This window comes from Orbilia oligospora, assembly GCF_000225545.1.
Source record: "Orbilia oligospora ATCC 24927 unplaced genomic scaffold scaffold00169, whole genome shotgun sequence".
NCBI classification, from domain to species: domain Eukaryota; kingdom Fungi; phylum Ascomycota; class Orbiliomycetes; order Orbiliales; family Orbiliaceae; genus Orbilia; species Orbilia oligospora.
Window position 1 is genome coordinate 344,392 of NW_011645726.1, and position 17,430 is coordinate 361,821.

The following is a 17,430-nucleotide window of genomic DNA, read 5'->3' on the forward strand; positions in this document are numbered from 1 at the left end:
TTGCCCTGGTCCTGATACCACGGTGACTCAGGAATACCAGTAATTTGTGACTCAACATACTAACAATAGCGCGTTTAGAGCGTCTAACAGCCACATGTGAGGCTGAAGTTGCTTGTTCCTGCATACCCCTCTGAGAATCAAGGTACTGGGGACGGGAGGTAATTAAAAGGTGACTCTTTCCCGGTAACAGGTACTAACTATCTGAGCTACCCTTTGCGACGTCTGGGAACGAGACCAGCCAGGCGGTATTGTAGGCTGAAAACCCACTAACGTTACACCTGTCTGAGATTCAGAGTAGTCAACATCGGATCAGTTTATATATAAACCTCGAGACCTGCATGCTCCTTGAAGCCATTGAAAAGATATACGACTACAAGATACCTTTTGCATCCCTTAGTTTCTTACACTGAAGTGAGCTTGACCAATCAGCTCGACTTGGAGGTTTTCGCTGAATTCTACCGGCCGGTTTACCCAACATCAAAGCAAAGTTCGGTTGGAGATTACATAACCATATCTCTTGGCGTACAATCCACAACAAAGCCAACGCAACTAACAACACTTTCCACTCTCAATTATCTCGATCCCAACCACGACGACGGTTGAGATCTCTTCTAACCACTCCAGCATTTTTTAGGAATTTACATTTGTACGGGTACCATTAAATTGCTATAATACGATAGTAGCTGACATCATAAAGATAACATACTCGTCATGGCGCACTTCCAACCTAGCTCATCTCCAAACACTGCTTTGGCCCTCGTTTTACCTGAATCCACAATGGAAATCATCCAACCCTTGCGTTCCTTTTACGACGCCGCTGCTATAAAGTGGCCCCCACATCTTAATCTTTTTTACCCATTTGTCCACCCTTCAGCCATAGAATCTGTATCCGAATACCTAACAGAGCATCTTCACACGATCTTCAAGGTTCCTCTCTCCATCCGCTTCGGTTCGGTAGAAGTATTCGGCGGCGGCAAGAAGCGTCCCAGTTTCCTTGTTCTTCGTCCAGATAAGGAATCCGAAGAACTAATCCAAGATTTCTATGAGCTGCTCGGTCGTGAGTTTCCTGAAGTTAGAAATGCGGTTACACGTAAGGAGTTCAAGCCGCACTTGACTATTGGGCAGGTCTACGGAGGGAACGAAGGAAAGATATTTCATTTCCAAGAGAAGTTCAAGATGCTATGCAAAGCTATTGGGGAGGTGGAAGTTGGGCTAGCTACTATGCAGCGTGTTGAGGGCAAGATGACATATGTGAGGACTTGGGGTGTGAAAGAGTACCCCTTTACTCTGTCTCTTGAGTGCGTTCCAGGCAGCGTGGTTAAGAGGGATACGTGGACCTATAAATCTGCAGCCTATGATAGTGGGGATGAAGGGAGCGAAAATCATGAAGACCGCGAGGAAGAGCAAACCCTGAATAAGTGGGAACGGGTCAATATCGTCGAGGAGACGAAAACCGCAGGCCGCAGCCTCACCCTCTCCACATACAACGTCTTCGTGGATACTGATAACACGAAAAACCAAGATAGCCGCTGGTGGGCCATTTGCAAAAAGCTCATAGCGTCCAATTCTACAATAATCTGTCTACAAGAGGTCTCAGATGGCTGCCTCGCAATGATCGGAAACTCTTGGGAGGTTAGGCAGAAGTATCCCTATATTTCACACTCACCCGAAAAGCCACTGTTACGACTTCGAAACTGTATCATTCTAAGCTCTGTACCATTCTCATGGGAGGAAGTCTCGACTGATATTCAGGGACGAAGCATTTGTCTAGCCAAATTCGACCAATTTGGCTTTTACTCCACTCCAGCTCCAATCGAATCGGAAGACGAAGATGCTCCTGGACCTCCAACGGCATGGCATCCATTGATTGTCGCAAACGTCCACCTTCCGGCTTACCATACCGATGAAGCTGTAAAACTCCGCACTGACTATGTCGGTTTAGTTAAATCGCACTTGGACACAAACTATCCCGGCAACCCGGTCATTATAGTTGGAGACATGAATATCGCGAACGATACCTCAATCTCCCACGCTGTCACCCATAAAATTATCACTGAATCTTCAGGCGCAGCCTATGGTGATCTTTTCCCGCCAGCTTCTTACGCTGATGCTTGGCTCGTCTCCGGTGAAGGCCTTGAAGGGAATACCTTCGACCCGGCTACAAACTCTATTGCCTTCGAAAATGCTGGGCATGGCTCTTCGATCCCGATTGTCCCCCAACGCTATGATAGAATATATGTCCGTCTACAAGGGGGCGACAATTTACTCATTCGTGAAGCTCGCGTGGTCCTGGATACTTCTGTACCACCATCAAGTGACCATTACATGCTAACCTCAAAACTATCCTTCATCGACTCATCTAAACAACCAACACCGGAAACCCTCCTCTCCTTACCTCAAACTGCTTTACAAGATTCTGACCTTATAGAACTTCTAAAGTCTAACTCTTGTTTTCCCACCCCTGCAGAAACTGCTTTGCGCCATCAAGCAGTAGCTTCCCTAACTGCATGTCTAAATGGCCTCCCAGATCTGACTACTGCCCCTGAAAATTCGTCAGATACCACTTTTACCCTCCGTCTTGTCCCCGTCGGGTCATTTGGTCTTGGAACTTACACCTCAACTTCTGACACCGACATTCTAGCTATCGGCTCAATCTCCACACCATTATTCTGGCGTATCGCTAAACAAAGAATCAAGAGATTCCGTGGAAAAGCAGCAGATTCTTCCTCTCTAACATCCTCGGATGCTCTCAGTGTAAAAATTGTTCGCTACGTTGACGCAACAATACCAATGTTAATCCTTCTCATTGGTGACAAAATCCGCATAGATCTACAGTATACCACTGCCGTATCGGTTCTCTCAAATTTCGATACAATTCCATTCCAACCATTAAATTCTCCGCTTTGGAATTTAACTGTCCCAACATTGAAGAAATTACAGGCCTGGAGAGATCTACTATTCTTACTTTCACGTATTCCAAACTTGGCGAAATACAGACTAGCATACCGCTTCATCAAACTTTGGGCTGAAAAGAAGGGGGTATACAGCTCGAAGTTCGGATTCTTCGGCGGTGTTCATATCTCTCTTTTACTCGCCAGAGTCGCTATGTTATTACCGCCAACGGCAACAGCGTCTCAACTCATCGCTGCGTTTTTCACTCACTATAGTACTACGAAATGGGATGATTCCGTCATCTTTATGCCAGGAACAGGGAAGGTACTTCGGTATCAACGCGCCACCAGAGATAAAATGGTGATCCTAACGATAAACACGCCTGTCATAAACGTCGCTGCGAATGCTACGATTCATACTGTTCACACGCTATCTTCTGAGCTCGAAAAAGCGGCTGCGAAGTTCGAGCTTGATGCTACTTTCTCTGATGTGGTTGGGAGCTTTGGGGATGATACTTCAAAAGAGATCCCAATTGGCGTTAACGAGTTTTTGGGGGGATATAATAGGTATATCAAGGTTGACGTTCAGTTTTGGGGCCTCAATCGCCAGGGTGGCCGTGCGCTGGTGGGATGGGTGGAAAGTCGACTCGTCGGTTTACTGGTGGAGTTAGGCCGCCAAACACCCGGTTTAGACGCCAGAATTTGGCCGGGGAGGTTCCATGAAACGAAAGCACAACAACTTGAAGCTGAAGAAGGCGCAGATGGAGAACAAAAAGAAGAAAAGAAAGAAGAAATGGGTGAGCTCCGTGGCTTCTACTTAGTCGCTTTGAGCCCCTCTTCAAAATCATCACAAATGACCAAGGAAGAAAAACGGAACGGAGAAGCCGCTTTCGCAGCTGTATTACGAAACTTCGAAACAGCGGTCACGAAACATAAAGAAAAATATGACCCATCGACAAGTTGGATTTCTGTTTCTTGTGTTAAGCCCGATGAGTTTGTGACTGAGAAGGGAAATACAGTAGAACTGGATTTAACAATGGTATGGGACGGCGGCGAGGCCGATGAAAATGGTGATGGGATCCCAGATGATGAAGATAGCGAAGAAGAAGAAGATCCAGATATCGCAGATTTGCTTCTCGACGGTGAGGAAGCTGAGGATGAAGACGACTTCTTCGGTTCTCTCCGGAAGGGATCTAAGAAAAACAAGAACGCCTCAGCAGTAACTCAGAAGAACTCAGGCCCAACGGCAAAACTTCGTCCCTCTCACGAAGTATTCAATCGTCTGAAATGGGACTCTAAATACGACGCTTCAGCATATGTGATTGGATATGAAGATAGGTTTAGAGGGGTATTGGAAATTGGTGTGGATAAGTGGAAGACGGAGATGAGCGATGAGGAGTTTGTGCCAATGCACCGGGTAGTTTATTTCAAGGAGAGGAAGACGGGAGAGATGCTGTGGGATAGGGAGAAGAGGATCGATAAGATCTTTGGAAGCGGGAATACAGCTGATGGGAAGAAAAAGGGAAAGAAGTGAGCGATTTGTTAGACATGTCTTTAGATTCCGACCCGATGGAATTCAATTATGGTCTCTTACCCCTCTTCTGCAGCTGGGGTCGATGTTACCCCTCTTCGATTTCAAGTTTGATACCCTGTGATGTGGAACAAGAGAATAACAGAATGCTGTTGATGTCTTCGCGAATTTCGGTCATGAGGTCAAGCCATCTCAATGCATCATGCAGCAGTATATCAAACCCTTTGACGTCGTACATATACGTAACGCCAATAACGACGAATTGCGAGTTCAGACCAGACTAGCCAAGCAGGTTTGAGGTCGGTTCAAGGCTACCGGGCCGGGCCAGATCATGGCGCTAGGCTACCTTGTTGCATTAAATCCGCTCGTACGGCAATCCTGTATATATTTTGTGGAGATGGGAGCTTCAATTCCATCTTTGATCACTGTAACTTATCTACATCTTCTGTAGCAATGAGCTCGACTGCAAGCCATGTTTTTCTCTTCTATATTCCTTCACACACACTCAGTAGCTTATAGTCCTTGAATCCCTTTTCTTTTTCGGATAAGTCATTTGATTAATCTGATAGCATTCATGCATGCATTAGCTCGGGTTTTCAGCTCGGATTTTAACTTTTGGAAGTTTTAAACTTTGTTATTGATTCGATTGGTCGGGCTAATCAAAGTATTAATGTACTCAAAGCTGTTTTTGACTAAGGGTGCATAGAGAAGTCTCCGAGGCACCCAAATGTTCCCAAAGCTTTCCGCTAGATATTGTAGCCATTGCGGAGTTACTCCTCTCAATGCTTCAATACCTTCTTCTTTGGTACCATGTGCATACAAATGTAAAAGGAAAAATCTATTTCGAAAATAGGATTGGAATCACCCAACTGGCCGTTTTTGCATCATCATGATATCAGTAGCTTTCCTAGGACGGTTGAATGTTACACAATGGTGGTCGATGAGGCACCCCGCATGCACTCTCAAAACTTTGCTGCTATAGAGATGTATATCATATGTTACTAATAATTTAACCGACCCGTGTGGGTATATATGCACCTAGTCGGCCCGGGCCCGCCTTGCATGTGCAAGATAGGATCAGGCAAACAATGCATATGCGCAACCACAAACTACTGATACTACCATAGTAGGCTTGTCAAAAAGAACTGGCGTTGATTAGTTTCCGTTCTCTACGGGATAAAACGATACCAGTACCAGGTAATGCGCATGTGGCTTGTCACAGACCCGGCGTGGCAGAAATAGTCGTTACGTAAATTGGACCTGTTGCTTCTGTTACTATATTAAGCCATTTTGTGAGATACATAAGCCAAACAATGCGCTTTAAATTTTAAAGGGATCTAGCTGAGCTTAGAAGATTGCTATCATGTCGAGAGGATTTTCCCACCGAGCTAGATTTGTGGTTTTGACCAATTATGAGAATAAAATCAATGGCATCCTCTGTTCCACGATTAATTTTCCTTGACTTGATGGAAGGCAATAAGGTGTCATGTTCCCTGCAGTGTACCCGGTATGTACCCATGTAAGTACATTACAATATCATCATTTTTATGCACACGGCAGCCGGAATGTACATGCATGTATACGGGGTTTCACTCCCAGCATTTGTTAAGTCCGGAGCTACAGAATTGGTGCCGGCTCGTAATTTGAAAACGCCTAATTAGGTATAAGACGTATTTGCTTTATTGACTTTTTATATAACCATCTATCATATTGAGGGGAATATTCTTCGTATATAAAGGCACGAGTATATCCCTACTGAAGAGTTGTAATCATCAAGAAAAGATTGTCTGCATTTAGGATACAATTCTTCTATTTTTATTATTTTCTTCAGAACCACTTACCACTCACCATGGTCGGCACAATCAAACAACAGCTCTACATTAGCGGTGTCCCTCAAGGGCTCACCATGACGGTCACTGCTCTGAATCTCCTCCCTCCTGACCCACCCAAAGAATGGCGAGCAACGCTATACGACCGTAGTGGCCGAGAACGTGTAAGTCATCTTTATCGTTTCCAACTGTTGTTTCTCCCTCATCCTAACCCGTATCAAATAACCGTGCCCCAGAAAGCACCCTTCGTCATAGGGCCCAATATTGACGGAGGCCATATCGGCGAGGTGAAAATGTACGGCGCACACGCCTTCCCAAGGTAAATTTTTCCACTATACACCAAGTGAGTGAATATCCGGCACTAACCTCCACCACAGTAACAGCTTGGGAGCGCGCCTCGAAATCCTCTGGAAGCTGGAAGGCAACGCCACGAGAGTGGCAGCTCGCAGCGGTGACAGCGATGATGGTGCTGTCGCATATGTGACCGTCCCGCCTGAGGAAGAGGTCGAGCACCCCGCATTGAAGCCAGCTGATGCCGAACCTGAACCCAGAGGTGCGGACGAGAAACCGCCCGTCGATCCAAACGATCCCGCAAGCTGGCAAACCAAGCTCGACGCACTTCCCCCTCTCCCTCAACTTAGAGCTGCAGAACCTGCTCGTACAGGCCGTTTCATCGTCGAGACAACCGAGTGGGGTCTAGTCCAACGTCCCGACTATGTTTCTGTGCTTTACCAAGTCGGTAGCGCAACTCCACTCCGCGTCGTTTCTAAAGTCGCAGCGACGATCATCGACATGCCTGACGATGCGTTGTTCGTCATTGGTGTCAACACGAAGACTCAGGAGATAGGTATCAATGGTGTGCAGCAGAAGGATGTGGCGAATACCCTTGTCAGCTATTTGGTGCAAGGGATATTCTATGCCCATGAGAAGGCATTTGGGTGGGTGTTTGGTAAATTTTGGTAAATAACACGCGGGAGGTGCACAAGACTGTTCAGGTGGAAATGGAAGGTTGAGATGTCGGCGTGCCAATTAACCAACGCCTTGTTAGGATGGTATCTTTGTATTAGTTGCTTCTAGTATGAACGGCATGTATTCTACTACCTTACGAAAATACATACATGCAGGTATATCGATTGCGTTGTAATTACTCCGTAGATACATTGAGCTTAGGTCCCTAACTACCCGAAGCGTTTAAGTTATAGTGTTTAGTGACCAATAAGCATCGTAGGAACGGTAATTAAACGCGAAAATGGAATAGTGCATACCAGCTTCAAGTTTTGAGCGAAATTTGGAGCTCTGATATTATGTAGGCCAAGCTAGATTCTCAAGAGGGCCCATTTTATTCCACCAGAGCTGACTACTGTCTACCCTATATTATATTATCTGCTAATCCCTCGTCTACACCTACTCTGAAGGAAGAGAAGAAAACGATTGAGGAACGAGAGGCGGAGCGATGAAGCTGACGTGTCGTGAGCTGGAACTCTTCAGCGACCATATCCTCAGCGGTTTCTGTGGAAGAAAGAGTTGGTGGTCATTAGCTATGGAACAAGTGGAATCATTCTATCGGGAGTGTTGCGTAGGCAGGGAGGAGAATCCGGATCCTAAGTACCTATTATCCATTGTACTGAATAAGCATCAATCACACCGAATACGCAAATCCTCGCACTATTGATATATCTGGCGTACAATTAACTGTTGGATCTGCTGTTGTTCGGATTAAATTGGAGAAGATGTGTTCGTTAGTTCCTTGCTTGTGGAACCATCCCAACAATGCCCAACCCTGTTGCATTTTGAACAAGGATAAATACCCCCCCGTTGCTAGGCATGCGCGGATAAATAAGTAGTAATATCGATATGTTAGTGCTTAACGATGATTGGCATGAGTAAATGATACAGGAGGTATGGAAATCATGGAAAAGAGAGCAAGTGTTCAAGTGTGCATGGATTTAGTGTCCCAAACGATACCCAAGGGATTCGAGGCTACCCAAGGCCGAGAAAATCAACTTCATCAAGAATTTTAATGCATGAGAAGCAAGCTATGTTGCTAAGAATTACTCTCTTAAGATCTTGCGGCGGAATTATTCCATCAGATCTTAGAAAAGTATATATAAGCAGACACATCGCCTTCTGGCTTTTGGAAGAATTAGATCATATTAATATTGAAAAGCACTACCAGGTTTCATAGACCCGATTAACTACAGGACAAAGAAAGGCGGGTCATCACATGATAATATTATGAATTTCCCTAAATATAGGAGTTACAAAAGTTTTACACTCATCCGAGTACAGATAGATGATATGAACATCTATTATGTGTAAGCTTGGTGCCGGTTCCATGACTAAGCTAACTGCGCTAGGAAAGGGGCAATATACCCGAGTTACTTAAGTACTTGGATCTAATCCGAGATTATCTATTTAGAGTAGAGGGTGGCGATGGATGTCTGTACGCCGTTGGTATGTAACGTGCAATATGCTTATTTGCTGAGTGTGGATATTTAGCTATATTTAGTGGATTGCATGCGAACGACGAAAATATGATCAAGTAAGTGGATTCTCAAGAATTATTGTGCATTGGACTATATTAAAAAAAATTATATGTAGCAAAGAAACTTAAGGACAAAGAGAATGTTACGGCTGCTTATATATAGATCTTCCACAAAGAACAAGCTAAAACTTCAACATTAAATTCAATTCTAAGATTCTATTTAAGTAAATGAAAGGATCACTTAATAAAATAATCCATCAAGTGGGAGGGACGGGCCGATAGGTCAATAGTGTCTTAGGTTACAGCAAGCCTTGGCTGGTCCACGTGCTGCCCCGATCTGGGGTGGTACCTGCTTGAGGCTTTGTAGGTGAGACAAGGTATGAGATATCCTTGAGCTTCTTTGCAGAAGAAGAATCATAGTTTAGTGACGAAGCGGCCCGCTTCCTCGATCCGGTGCCCTCGGAATCATCTCGATTTCGTATAACAGAAAGCAGGAGCTTTAAATAAGCAGCAGCCGTCGCGGAGGCATATTCTTGCCACAAATCATTCTTGTCCGAATCTGCATAGTCGCAAATACCTCGAATCACGACGCAAGGAAATACATTCATAACTCCGGCTGCCTCCATTTCGATACAATGAACCTTATAATCTCTGTATAAGCGGTCTCTAGTCTTCGCATCTTTGATAACTTTGTTTCCGGAAGCTATTAAACCGTAGTGAATCTTTGGATGATTTCTGGATTGATCGGTGCATCGGCGACAAGCAACGTGGTTTGTGTCGTTCAAACACTCGGCAACAAGTATCTTGTCATGTTGTATTCCCGGAAATTTATACTCTGGGCAGCGTGCTATGATATCGTCGATATATTTTTGCAGTGGTTGAGAGGGTAGGTTGGGGTCAGATCTCAAGCTACTGATAGCTGTCAATATAAAAGTCGGAAGACGTTGTATACACCCCGTTCGTTCAAAAAGGTCCCCACCAAGAGCTTTGCCAAGATCATATTGAATGACTCCGACGTGAGTCCCTGTTGGATGACTAACCACGACGTCTCCCAATCGTAGGTCATTTTCTTTCGTCGGAATACCAGCTCCAATACCAACCAAGCAACAGAATTCTACTTTAGTAAAACTTCTTATCATATGAGAGAGAACCTGAGCGGCAGCGTTTGTACCATATTCTCCAGATGGCAGACAGGCAGCAACGATATTATGTCTCTGAATACGACCGAGTGCGTAGTGGTTTGTATCTTGTGAGGGAAGATGTAAATCCTCGTGCCTAGAATCAAATAGTGCGCGCACAGCGAACAGCTCCTTCTGTAATGCACAAATAACCCCGACTGTATAATCCTCAGGGCCAAAAAGTAAGTTTGATCCGATTCCACTATCCAAAGATGGGGCTTTGAGTTCCTTGCTAGGCATGACAGGTTCATCCCCCTGGAGATCTCTAGAATCTTTCCATAGCCATTCGAAGCTAGTGTTGTGGCCGAATATCACTGCGCTATCATCGTCCAATCGTATTGGCTCATTTTCAGGCAGAAAACGGCTGAATTTTGAAGGCAGAAGAGCTTGAACAAAATCAGAGTGGTCTTCAGATTTCTTCTCCTTGCATTGACATTGTCCAAATGTGGATTGTGGAATATGCCAGACAACATCGTCGACTAGCTTCGGCGGCATCTCTATCTCTTCGTCGATACCAAGGCCCATGATACTTCTGAGATCGCGAAGGCCTGCTGCGAGATAGTATTTCTGCTTCGGCAATTCTTTCCAGTAGGTACATATTCCAGTATCGGCTGGCTGGATTATTTCGCCAAATCCACGCCCAAATAAGGCAATAGCATGAATAGCTCTGGTGAAATCGACCCAGCTTTGGCCGATTGCTTCAAGTGTTGCTACACGAGGGTAAATTGGGTCTCCCCCCGTGGCTAAATCTTTAAAATCCCAGCCTTCGAGGTATCTTGGTGTCGAAGGCGTCGAACTAACAGTCATCTGGTAGTCGATGATTTTCTCTAACATATTGTAAAGTTCTTCGAGCCTATCCTCAACGCAATAATGGACACTTTCTCCTGGATATATTGCCTGCTTCAAGTTATTCTCATTAAGAAGTACTTCGATAGCTGAGCATGCCCTGTGAGGCTTAATTGCTTCATGCATACGCTCTTTCTTAAAGAGGAATTTGGAGCTGAATTCGTCAGCGCTATCATGGGCTAGAGATCCATATAAAAGATGTAGTAATGCGCTGGTGCCATTGACAAGCCAACCTCGCTTGTCTTGCTCGTCCCACATAACTACGAATTTCTTGTGGATCCATTTTAGTCCTGGAATATGCCACTTTCCTTTCCGTGACAGGCGAAGTGGAATGTCTTTATTACCGATCGCGAATTGGGAGCCGCCGCTGACTATCTGTCCTCGAATTGCGCAAACTTCCCGAAGGGCACAACCGCCATGAGTTTTGGAGAGCCGGGACGACTTGATACTATAAACCGCATCTGCAGCCCCTATAAGACAGTTTTTGTCAGCAAAATGGGTTATAGGTTAGCTTTCCTAGATCCCGAATAATCCTACCGGCATGGTAACTAGCTTTCGAACACCAACCAACTACATGCCGGGCTGTTTCTAAAGCCGGGATACTGATATCTTCTGCATGAAAGGTCTTGTCCAGGTAGGAAATACGCTCTCCTGTGTCGTTGTAGAGAAAATGCCAAATGAGCATATCTCCATCTCTTTTGATCGGAATGAGCATAGCCGAATATCCCTTAATGAAAATCTTGCCATCAAAAATATTCACACGTTTGGTTTGGGCCAAACCGGCCATCATATTGAGCGGAATTTCAAGACCGATACCAGACTCGACTTTCGGGCGCCGCAAAATCGGATAACCTTCGACCACAACCGGATTCCTAAACATTTTGTGCCAGCACTGGCCATTAGAAGATATAGGATGAGTGGAAGACATAGGATGCACAGCTCTTTCCTGGACAATGAAATCAATATCGCAAATTAGTTCGGGGCAACGCGGCGGCCCGGGCGTCGATTTCGAAATATCTCTGGGACTGATCTCATTGATGATCGGTATTATGGAGGCCAACCCTGCATCCCATGTTGAAGAGTAAAATGCAGCCCCAAGCCATCCAAGCTGTTCACCAACTTCAGCAACGGAATCCCTGGTACCGACAGCTTCAACAATGAGTTTTGAATCCTGAATGCATGCTCTCAGTTGAGTTCCATCGGGTAAAGTAGCTAAATATTATCGGTTAGTTTTAGAAGTTATTAGGCTTCGTTAAAGCTTAGGGCTGTCGGTGAACTTACAAGCTTGCAGGTTATGAGGTCCATTCTGAACTGTGTCTTTAATTAACTGAATTGTATGTTTCCCACCTGATCGCCATGTTTGGCAAAAGTACTCTTTGCATGTCAGAGCTTGCGCATCTTTGATTGATCCGGTTAGTGTAATGGCCTTCTCAATCGCTTCGCCTGGTTCCTCTTCATAATCTTGTTCAGCAATAAAGCCCATTGGATTCCATCTCACAACAAAAACCATCTTAAAAGTCTCCGCCGATTGGCTTCTACTGATTCTGTGATTGGATGGCAGTTTTTGAGCGATTGTCTCCCTTATTTTATCCATTATGTTCGGTTTTGCCGGGGTAAGAAATAATTCTCTGCTTAATCTCCCAAGAAGCCATTCGTATGCTGCTACCTTGAAGATAAAGTCTCTATAGGCGGGAAGTTGAGGCACGTTTATTTCTTGGCCGTCATCTCCCCTTACTTCCTCATCAAACTCCGGACCAATCAGTTCACTAAAAATGGCCCCCGCTGTGTCAGCATTTGGAAGTAGTGCGTCTTCTGCGAGGGAGGTTTCCCAAAAATGGGAAAGATCTTGCGGCTCTTCCAAAACGGGATCTTCCGGTTCCTTTAAAGCTGGGTCCTGTGGTTTCATTAAAAGTGAGTCTTGCGGATCCTCCATCATGGTATCTTGCGGGTTTTCTAAGCGCCAGCGCTCTACCACTTCGGTATACAGCATCCCGTCGGAAGCGGGAACATGGGTTCTAAAATCATTCTCTTCTTGTTCCTCTTCATTAGGAAGCTTCCGATTGAAGTACTTAGTTATATCACTGTGGAATGACGTAGATTAGAATCGAGCTTATCAATATATATGGATCTGGAGTTACGCTCGAGCCCGAAGGTCGACTTACCCTCGACTCTTATGGATAAAAAACATAACGTCGCGATGCATTTGAGTGGGCGCGTTTTGGCCAATTTTGAGAGCGAAGGCCTTTAGAACATCCGGAAGAACTAGAGATATTCTCTCCAACGTATCGGCGTCGGGTTTGCAAGGAAGAACTTCGTTGAGTAGAGCATCGGCTAACTCAGATATGTAACTTTCTTTCGCTAAAGTGGGTACGCTTGATGCGTCTGAGTAAACCGTTTGGGTATCATCCAAATCGAGAGGATCCATTGCAGTCGACGTATGTTCTGATGTATTCAAAGATTGAAACTTGATGCCGTGATCGCTTTGTGCGCATAGCTCGGTGCCATGAGTGATAGATGCATATCCTGAATCCGTGGCTATTCTAGCGCCTGTTTCTACAACACTTCTCCCACCTTCAAATTCGTGATTCGTTGTAGAAAGATTCTCTAAGTCGCACGGATGATCCAGGGCCAGCGTGTCTCGGAGCGGGCTCTGGAGCGGATTACTCCCTGCTGGCACGCGCCTTTGCGTAGAAGCCATCTCCGTTCGCATATTCTCCCCGAGCCTAGAGCTCCCAGTGGGGAGTCCGAGATTTTGGTCAGGATGCGTTTCCTCGTGGGCCTCGTCAGTCATAAATTGCCTCTGAATCCCGGCTCTCCGTAGTATCCGTTTGTGAAATTCTAGTCCCATGACATCACCAAGTTCGCTTTTGAAATCAATGGCCACAATGCTCCCGTCTAAGCTAGTTGCAAAAAGAGACTTCGCATCGGGACTCCAGCCGAGATCCGATATCGATTTTGTTACCAGATTTGGGACGACCATTTTAGGACCTAGAGCGCCGATAGACCAAAAATATAATGATCCACCTTGAGTAGCGCAGGCAACAGTCCCACTGTTTTCAGGGTCGCGTTCTCGTGTAAGTATCCTCGGCGCAAATGAGCATACCTCGACGGGGTCTTCGTGTCCAATAAACGAGATGCTGTGCTTCCAACTACCACGGTTGATAATAGCAACTGAATTATCTGGGCCCCTAACAGCACCGGCAACAGCGATGTGCTCGCCGTCAATTGACCAGGAGCATCTTTTAAACATTGTGATTGGGCTGTTAACAAAAGGTTTAGTTATTGTGGCCTCCATAAGGGACCCTTCTTCAGCCTTTCCTACAGCAGTATCAGTAAAAGGTTTGAGCTGAAATACTTTAATGGACCGGTCATCTGAAGCCGTAGCAAAATATTTGTTGGCTGGATCAAACGTAATTCCTCTAACCGCAGATTGATGAGCGCTAAGGCATTTCAAAAGTTCGAAATTTCTACCGGACCAAATTATGATTTTCGAGTCTAGCCCAACTGATACTAAGATAGATGAATCGATTGACCAACCAACATCCCGAACACCGTTTTCGTGACCGGAAAGCTTGCGCGAAGTTCGCCATTTCTCAGCATGGCCTGATTCTGGATCTCGCTCGTATAGCAATACTAGTCTGTCACTGGAACCGGATGCGAGATATCTGTTCGTACCTGACCAACGCACCGTGAAGACGACACCTAATAATATACAATTAGTCTTGCCTGCTAAATGGATGTTCGCCTAAGAATTTTGTACCTGTGTGGGCATTAACTGAGCATATCTCTTTAGGTCCATTGAAGGTTTCGTCTCTATCCTTTAAAATAGCCTCTGTGGACCAAATCCGAACAGTTCCATCTATGGATAATATTTTTAGTAGTTTAAGCTGCAGCAGCAGTAACACTTGGAATCGTGAGCAGCATACCAAAGCCTGCAGTCGCTAGTCGCTTGCCGTCAGGGGATACATGGCAGCTGTAAACTTCAAATCGTCTCTTCCCCCCTATATTATTACTAGTCAGCCTTTGTATAACACTTTGTCGAAAAATAAAATAGTCAACGCATAGACGAGCAAGACCGTACTAGCATGCACCAACCAGTTGGGCTTTATGATCAGCATGCTAATTTATCCCGGCAGTACTCTAGGTGCGGGAGAGACACTGGCGCGAGCTTGGGTGTGAGGCCGGCTGGGATAAAAACACCCCCGCTCCCCCAGACCATGGAATCCGAGTAACTCAGCCAAGCCAAGCGTTTCGGATGCGGGATGGCGGTGGCGTAGGATGCCGATAACTTCGTGATTTCCTGAATGAATCGAACAACTGCTGTGCGTACGAGCTTGATACAAATATCGACGGCACGTGTAGGGATAATACTGGTACAGGTTTAGACCATAGATGAAGTTTCAATATGAAGACCACTTGTTGATTCTGAGACCGAAAATTCCCAGCCTGGAAATTCCCAGCCTTGCTACAACTGTGAAAAGGAGCCAATCAAAGTCCTCTATTACCCATGCCTTCGGTTGCGAAGCCACATCCACCAGTTCGGAGCCCATGCATGTATCTGCAATATAAATATTTGATACGTATCGATACTCGAGAATCTAATATTCCTGTGAAAGAAGCGACCTCGATGCACGACGTCTACACAGGTTAATACAAGGGAATCGAAAATCTACGGCCCTCGTGGAATAAAGTAAACTCTGTGAGCTAGGATTAAATGGCAGAAGTACTTCTTAATCAAACTCAATCCCATGGAAATCAACACACACCGGCGCCAACCTCAAGGGGACGCAAAGGTTGTCTACCCGGAGTTAAGGGACAGTATTGATATCTCTGTTTGATCATTACCTATAATTGATTTATATACTAAGTACTCGAGCATACTGCACGTTAATTAACTAGGAAGCAAGAATGGAATCGTACGAGTTGATTTCCAGGAGTTCTTGTGCAGACCGGCGACCACGGTTTGGTTACGACCGGCGACATTTGGCTACAAGACTGCGGCGACATCCAAAAAGGAAATGCAACAAAGAAAACAACACGTTTGTGTTAGGATGGTGATATGATCCGTTGCTTGGTATTGCTTGGTATTGCCTTTTTGAGAGCTAAATTGTACTTCAAATGTAGAAAGGTTATAGGTTTCGGTGGTCTCGTAACCCAAATGTGGCTTTGAACCAGAGCTGCAACGATTTATCATCTGTACGATGGTTACTTTATGAGTACAACAGGCTCGTTACAGATAGTCTTTTGCAAGGTCTTCAAAGATCCAACTGAGTTTGACTTTTCTTTCGGGATAAGGAAACTTACGCCACCAAGATTGATTGATGATTCGCATCACTGCTTCATTCAGAAAGTCCGCGCCTCTCTTCTTGAACTTTTCCCCAGGCTAAAAAAGTACATTTTATGGAAAATATTTGGTAACGAGACCCTCGCGTTGAGCGTTTAGTGTACGAGACTATGGAAAACTGTATTTGTGAGATTTTGAGGTGATCAACGGTTTACTACGATCAATTAAATGTAACTTAATTCATGTTTGATTTGATTCCGCCTAAGAGCACAAAATTTTACTATATGTTGATTTCTCTTGGAAACGAGACCAGATTTCTCCAAAGCTCGTAATATACATCTAGACGTCGAAGCCTCGAATTATGCAATTATCACCCATATCGAGGGCTACAGGTACATATGGAAATATTTATGTGAAGAATTGGAGCGATCTTCGCGTCAAGAAAATCAACTTAGGATTTGAACAGAGCCCCAAGGAATCAAATCAACTTCAGAGGTTTCTATAATGAACAGACCGTTTCTCTGGTGATAAACCGCAGATCTATGATAGGCCAATTCTGTTATTTTGTTTCTCTTTCAAAAAAAACCCATATATAAAAAGACGCGTGAAATAACATGATACGGATTACGTATATATATATATATATATATCCGTAGGTGCGACCCAGAAAATTTCTAAACTTTCCGCCAGCCGCTTATTTTCTGCGGCCGAGTCCCACCGTGAAATCTCGAACCTCACCGAACGTTCAAGACATGTAAGTTGATGCATTATTCCTAAAGAGTTGAGCTCCAACATGAGTTTGTAAGAGAAGGCTAGCTGATGAGTTCCATGTAATTCAAAGTTTTAAATATTTTCAGACTTTACAGCTTCCACTGGAACTCACCTGTGGCAAGGGAAAGCCTTTCTCTGCAAATATGACGGCCAATTTGCATACTTTTACCCTTCGCCACGCCGCTTAAGATGTGAGTATCTACGATCAATGCAATGAACTTCCCGGATGTACTCTATGACCATGCTAATTAGTAATCTGCATTCTTAGGCTTTGAAATGCTACCAGTATGCTTCTAAAGCTTATGGCCGGCCATTTTTCTCCCGGGTCCCGTATCCCTTATGTCGGTCCACGAGTCCTGAGCATTGCTCAGTATACCGCTTCTGCCATGAACGGCCCCCGAGGCTTTACTCTTCTGAAACCCGCCGCCAAATGTGTAGGCCTTCGAGACAATATATCGTATATAGTGATAGGAACTCCCACTATAGACACTTTATTACAGGAACGCAAGCTGAGAAGTGTCTTACTAGACACAAATATATTGTCAAAAAATATTGGCGGTGTGAGAACCATACCATTTTTTTGGATGGGTCTGGGTGGTCTCGTAAGGTCTGGGT

At 44.9% G+C, this 17,430-nt stretch overlaps 3 protein-coding genes across 3 annotated transcripts; 2 read left to right on the forward strand and 1 right to left on the reverse strand.

Moving 5' to 3' along the window:
* Window positions 1–711: 711 nt before the first annotated feature.
* On the forward strand, window positions 712–4,425 carry AOL_s00169g94 (uncharacterized protein; the record flags this gene model as incomplete). The annotated part of the gene is made up of 1 exon (XM_011127451.1): window positions 712–4,425. One exon carries the CDS (start codon window positions 712–714, stop codon window positions 4,423–4,425), a length of 3,714 nt encoding a protein of 1,237 aa, XP_011125753.1.
* A 1,846-nt stretch (window positions 4,426–6,271) lies between these two features.
* Window positions 6,272–7,214, forward strand: AOL_s00169g95 (uncharacterized protein; the record flags this gene model as incomplete). The annotated part of the gene is made up of 3 exons (XM_011127452.1): window positions 6,272–6,415; window positions 6,488–6,570; window positions 6,629–7,214. 3 exons carry the CDS (start codon window positions 6,272–6,274, stop codon window positions 7,212–7,214), a joined length of 813 nt encoding a protein of 270 aa, XP_011125754.1.
* Window positions 7,215–9,035: 1,821 nt separating this feature from the next.
* On the reverse strand, window positions 9,036–14,878 carry AOL_s00169g96 (uncharacterized protein; the record flags this gene model as incomplete). The annotated part of the gene is made up of 7 exons (XM_011127453.1): window positions 9,036–11,230; window positions 11,298–11,972; window positions 12,042–12,841; window positions 12,923–14,462; window positions 14,521–14,619; window positions 14,687–14,761; window positions 14,842–14,878. 7 exons carry the CDS (start codon window positions 14,876–14,878, stop codon window positions 9,036–9,038), a joined length of 5,421 nt encoding a protein of 1,806 aa, XP_011125755.1.
* Between the last annotated feature and the right edge of the window lie 2,552 nt (window positions 14,879–17,430).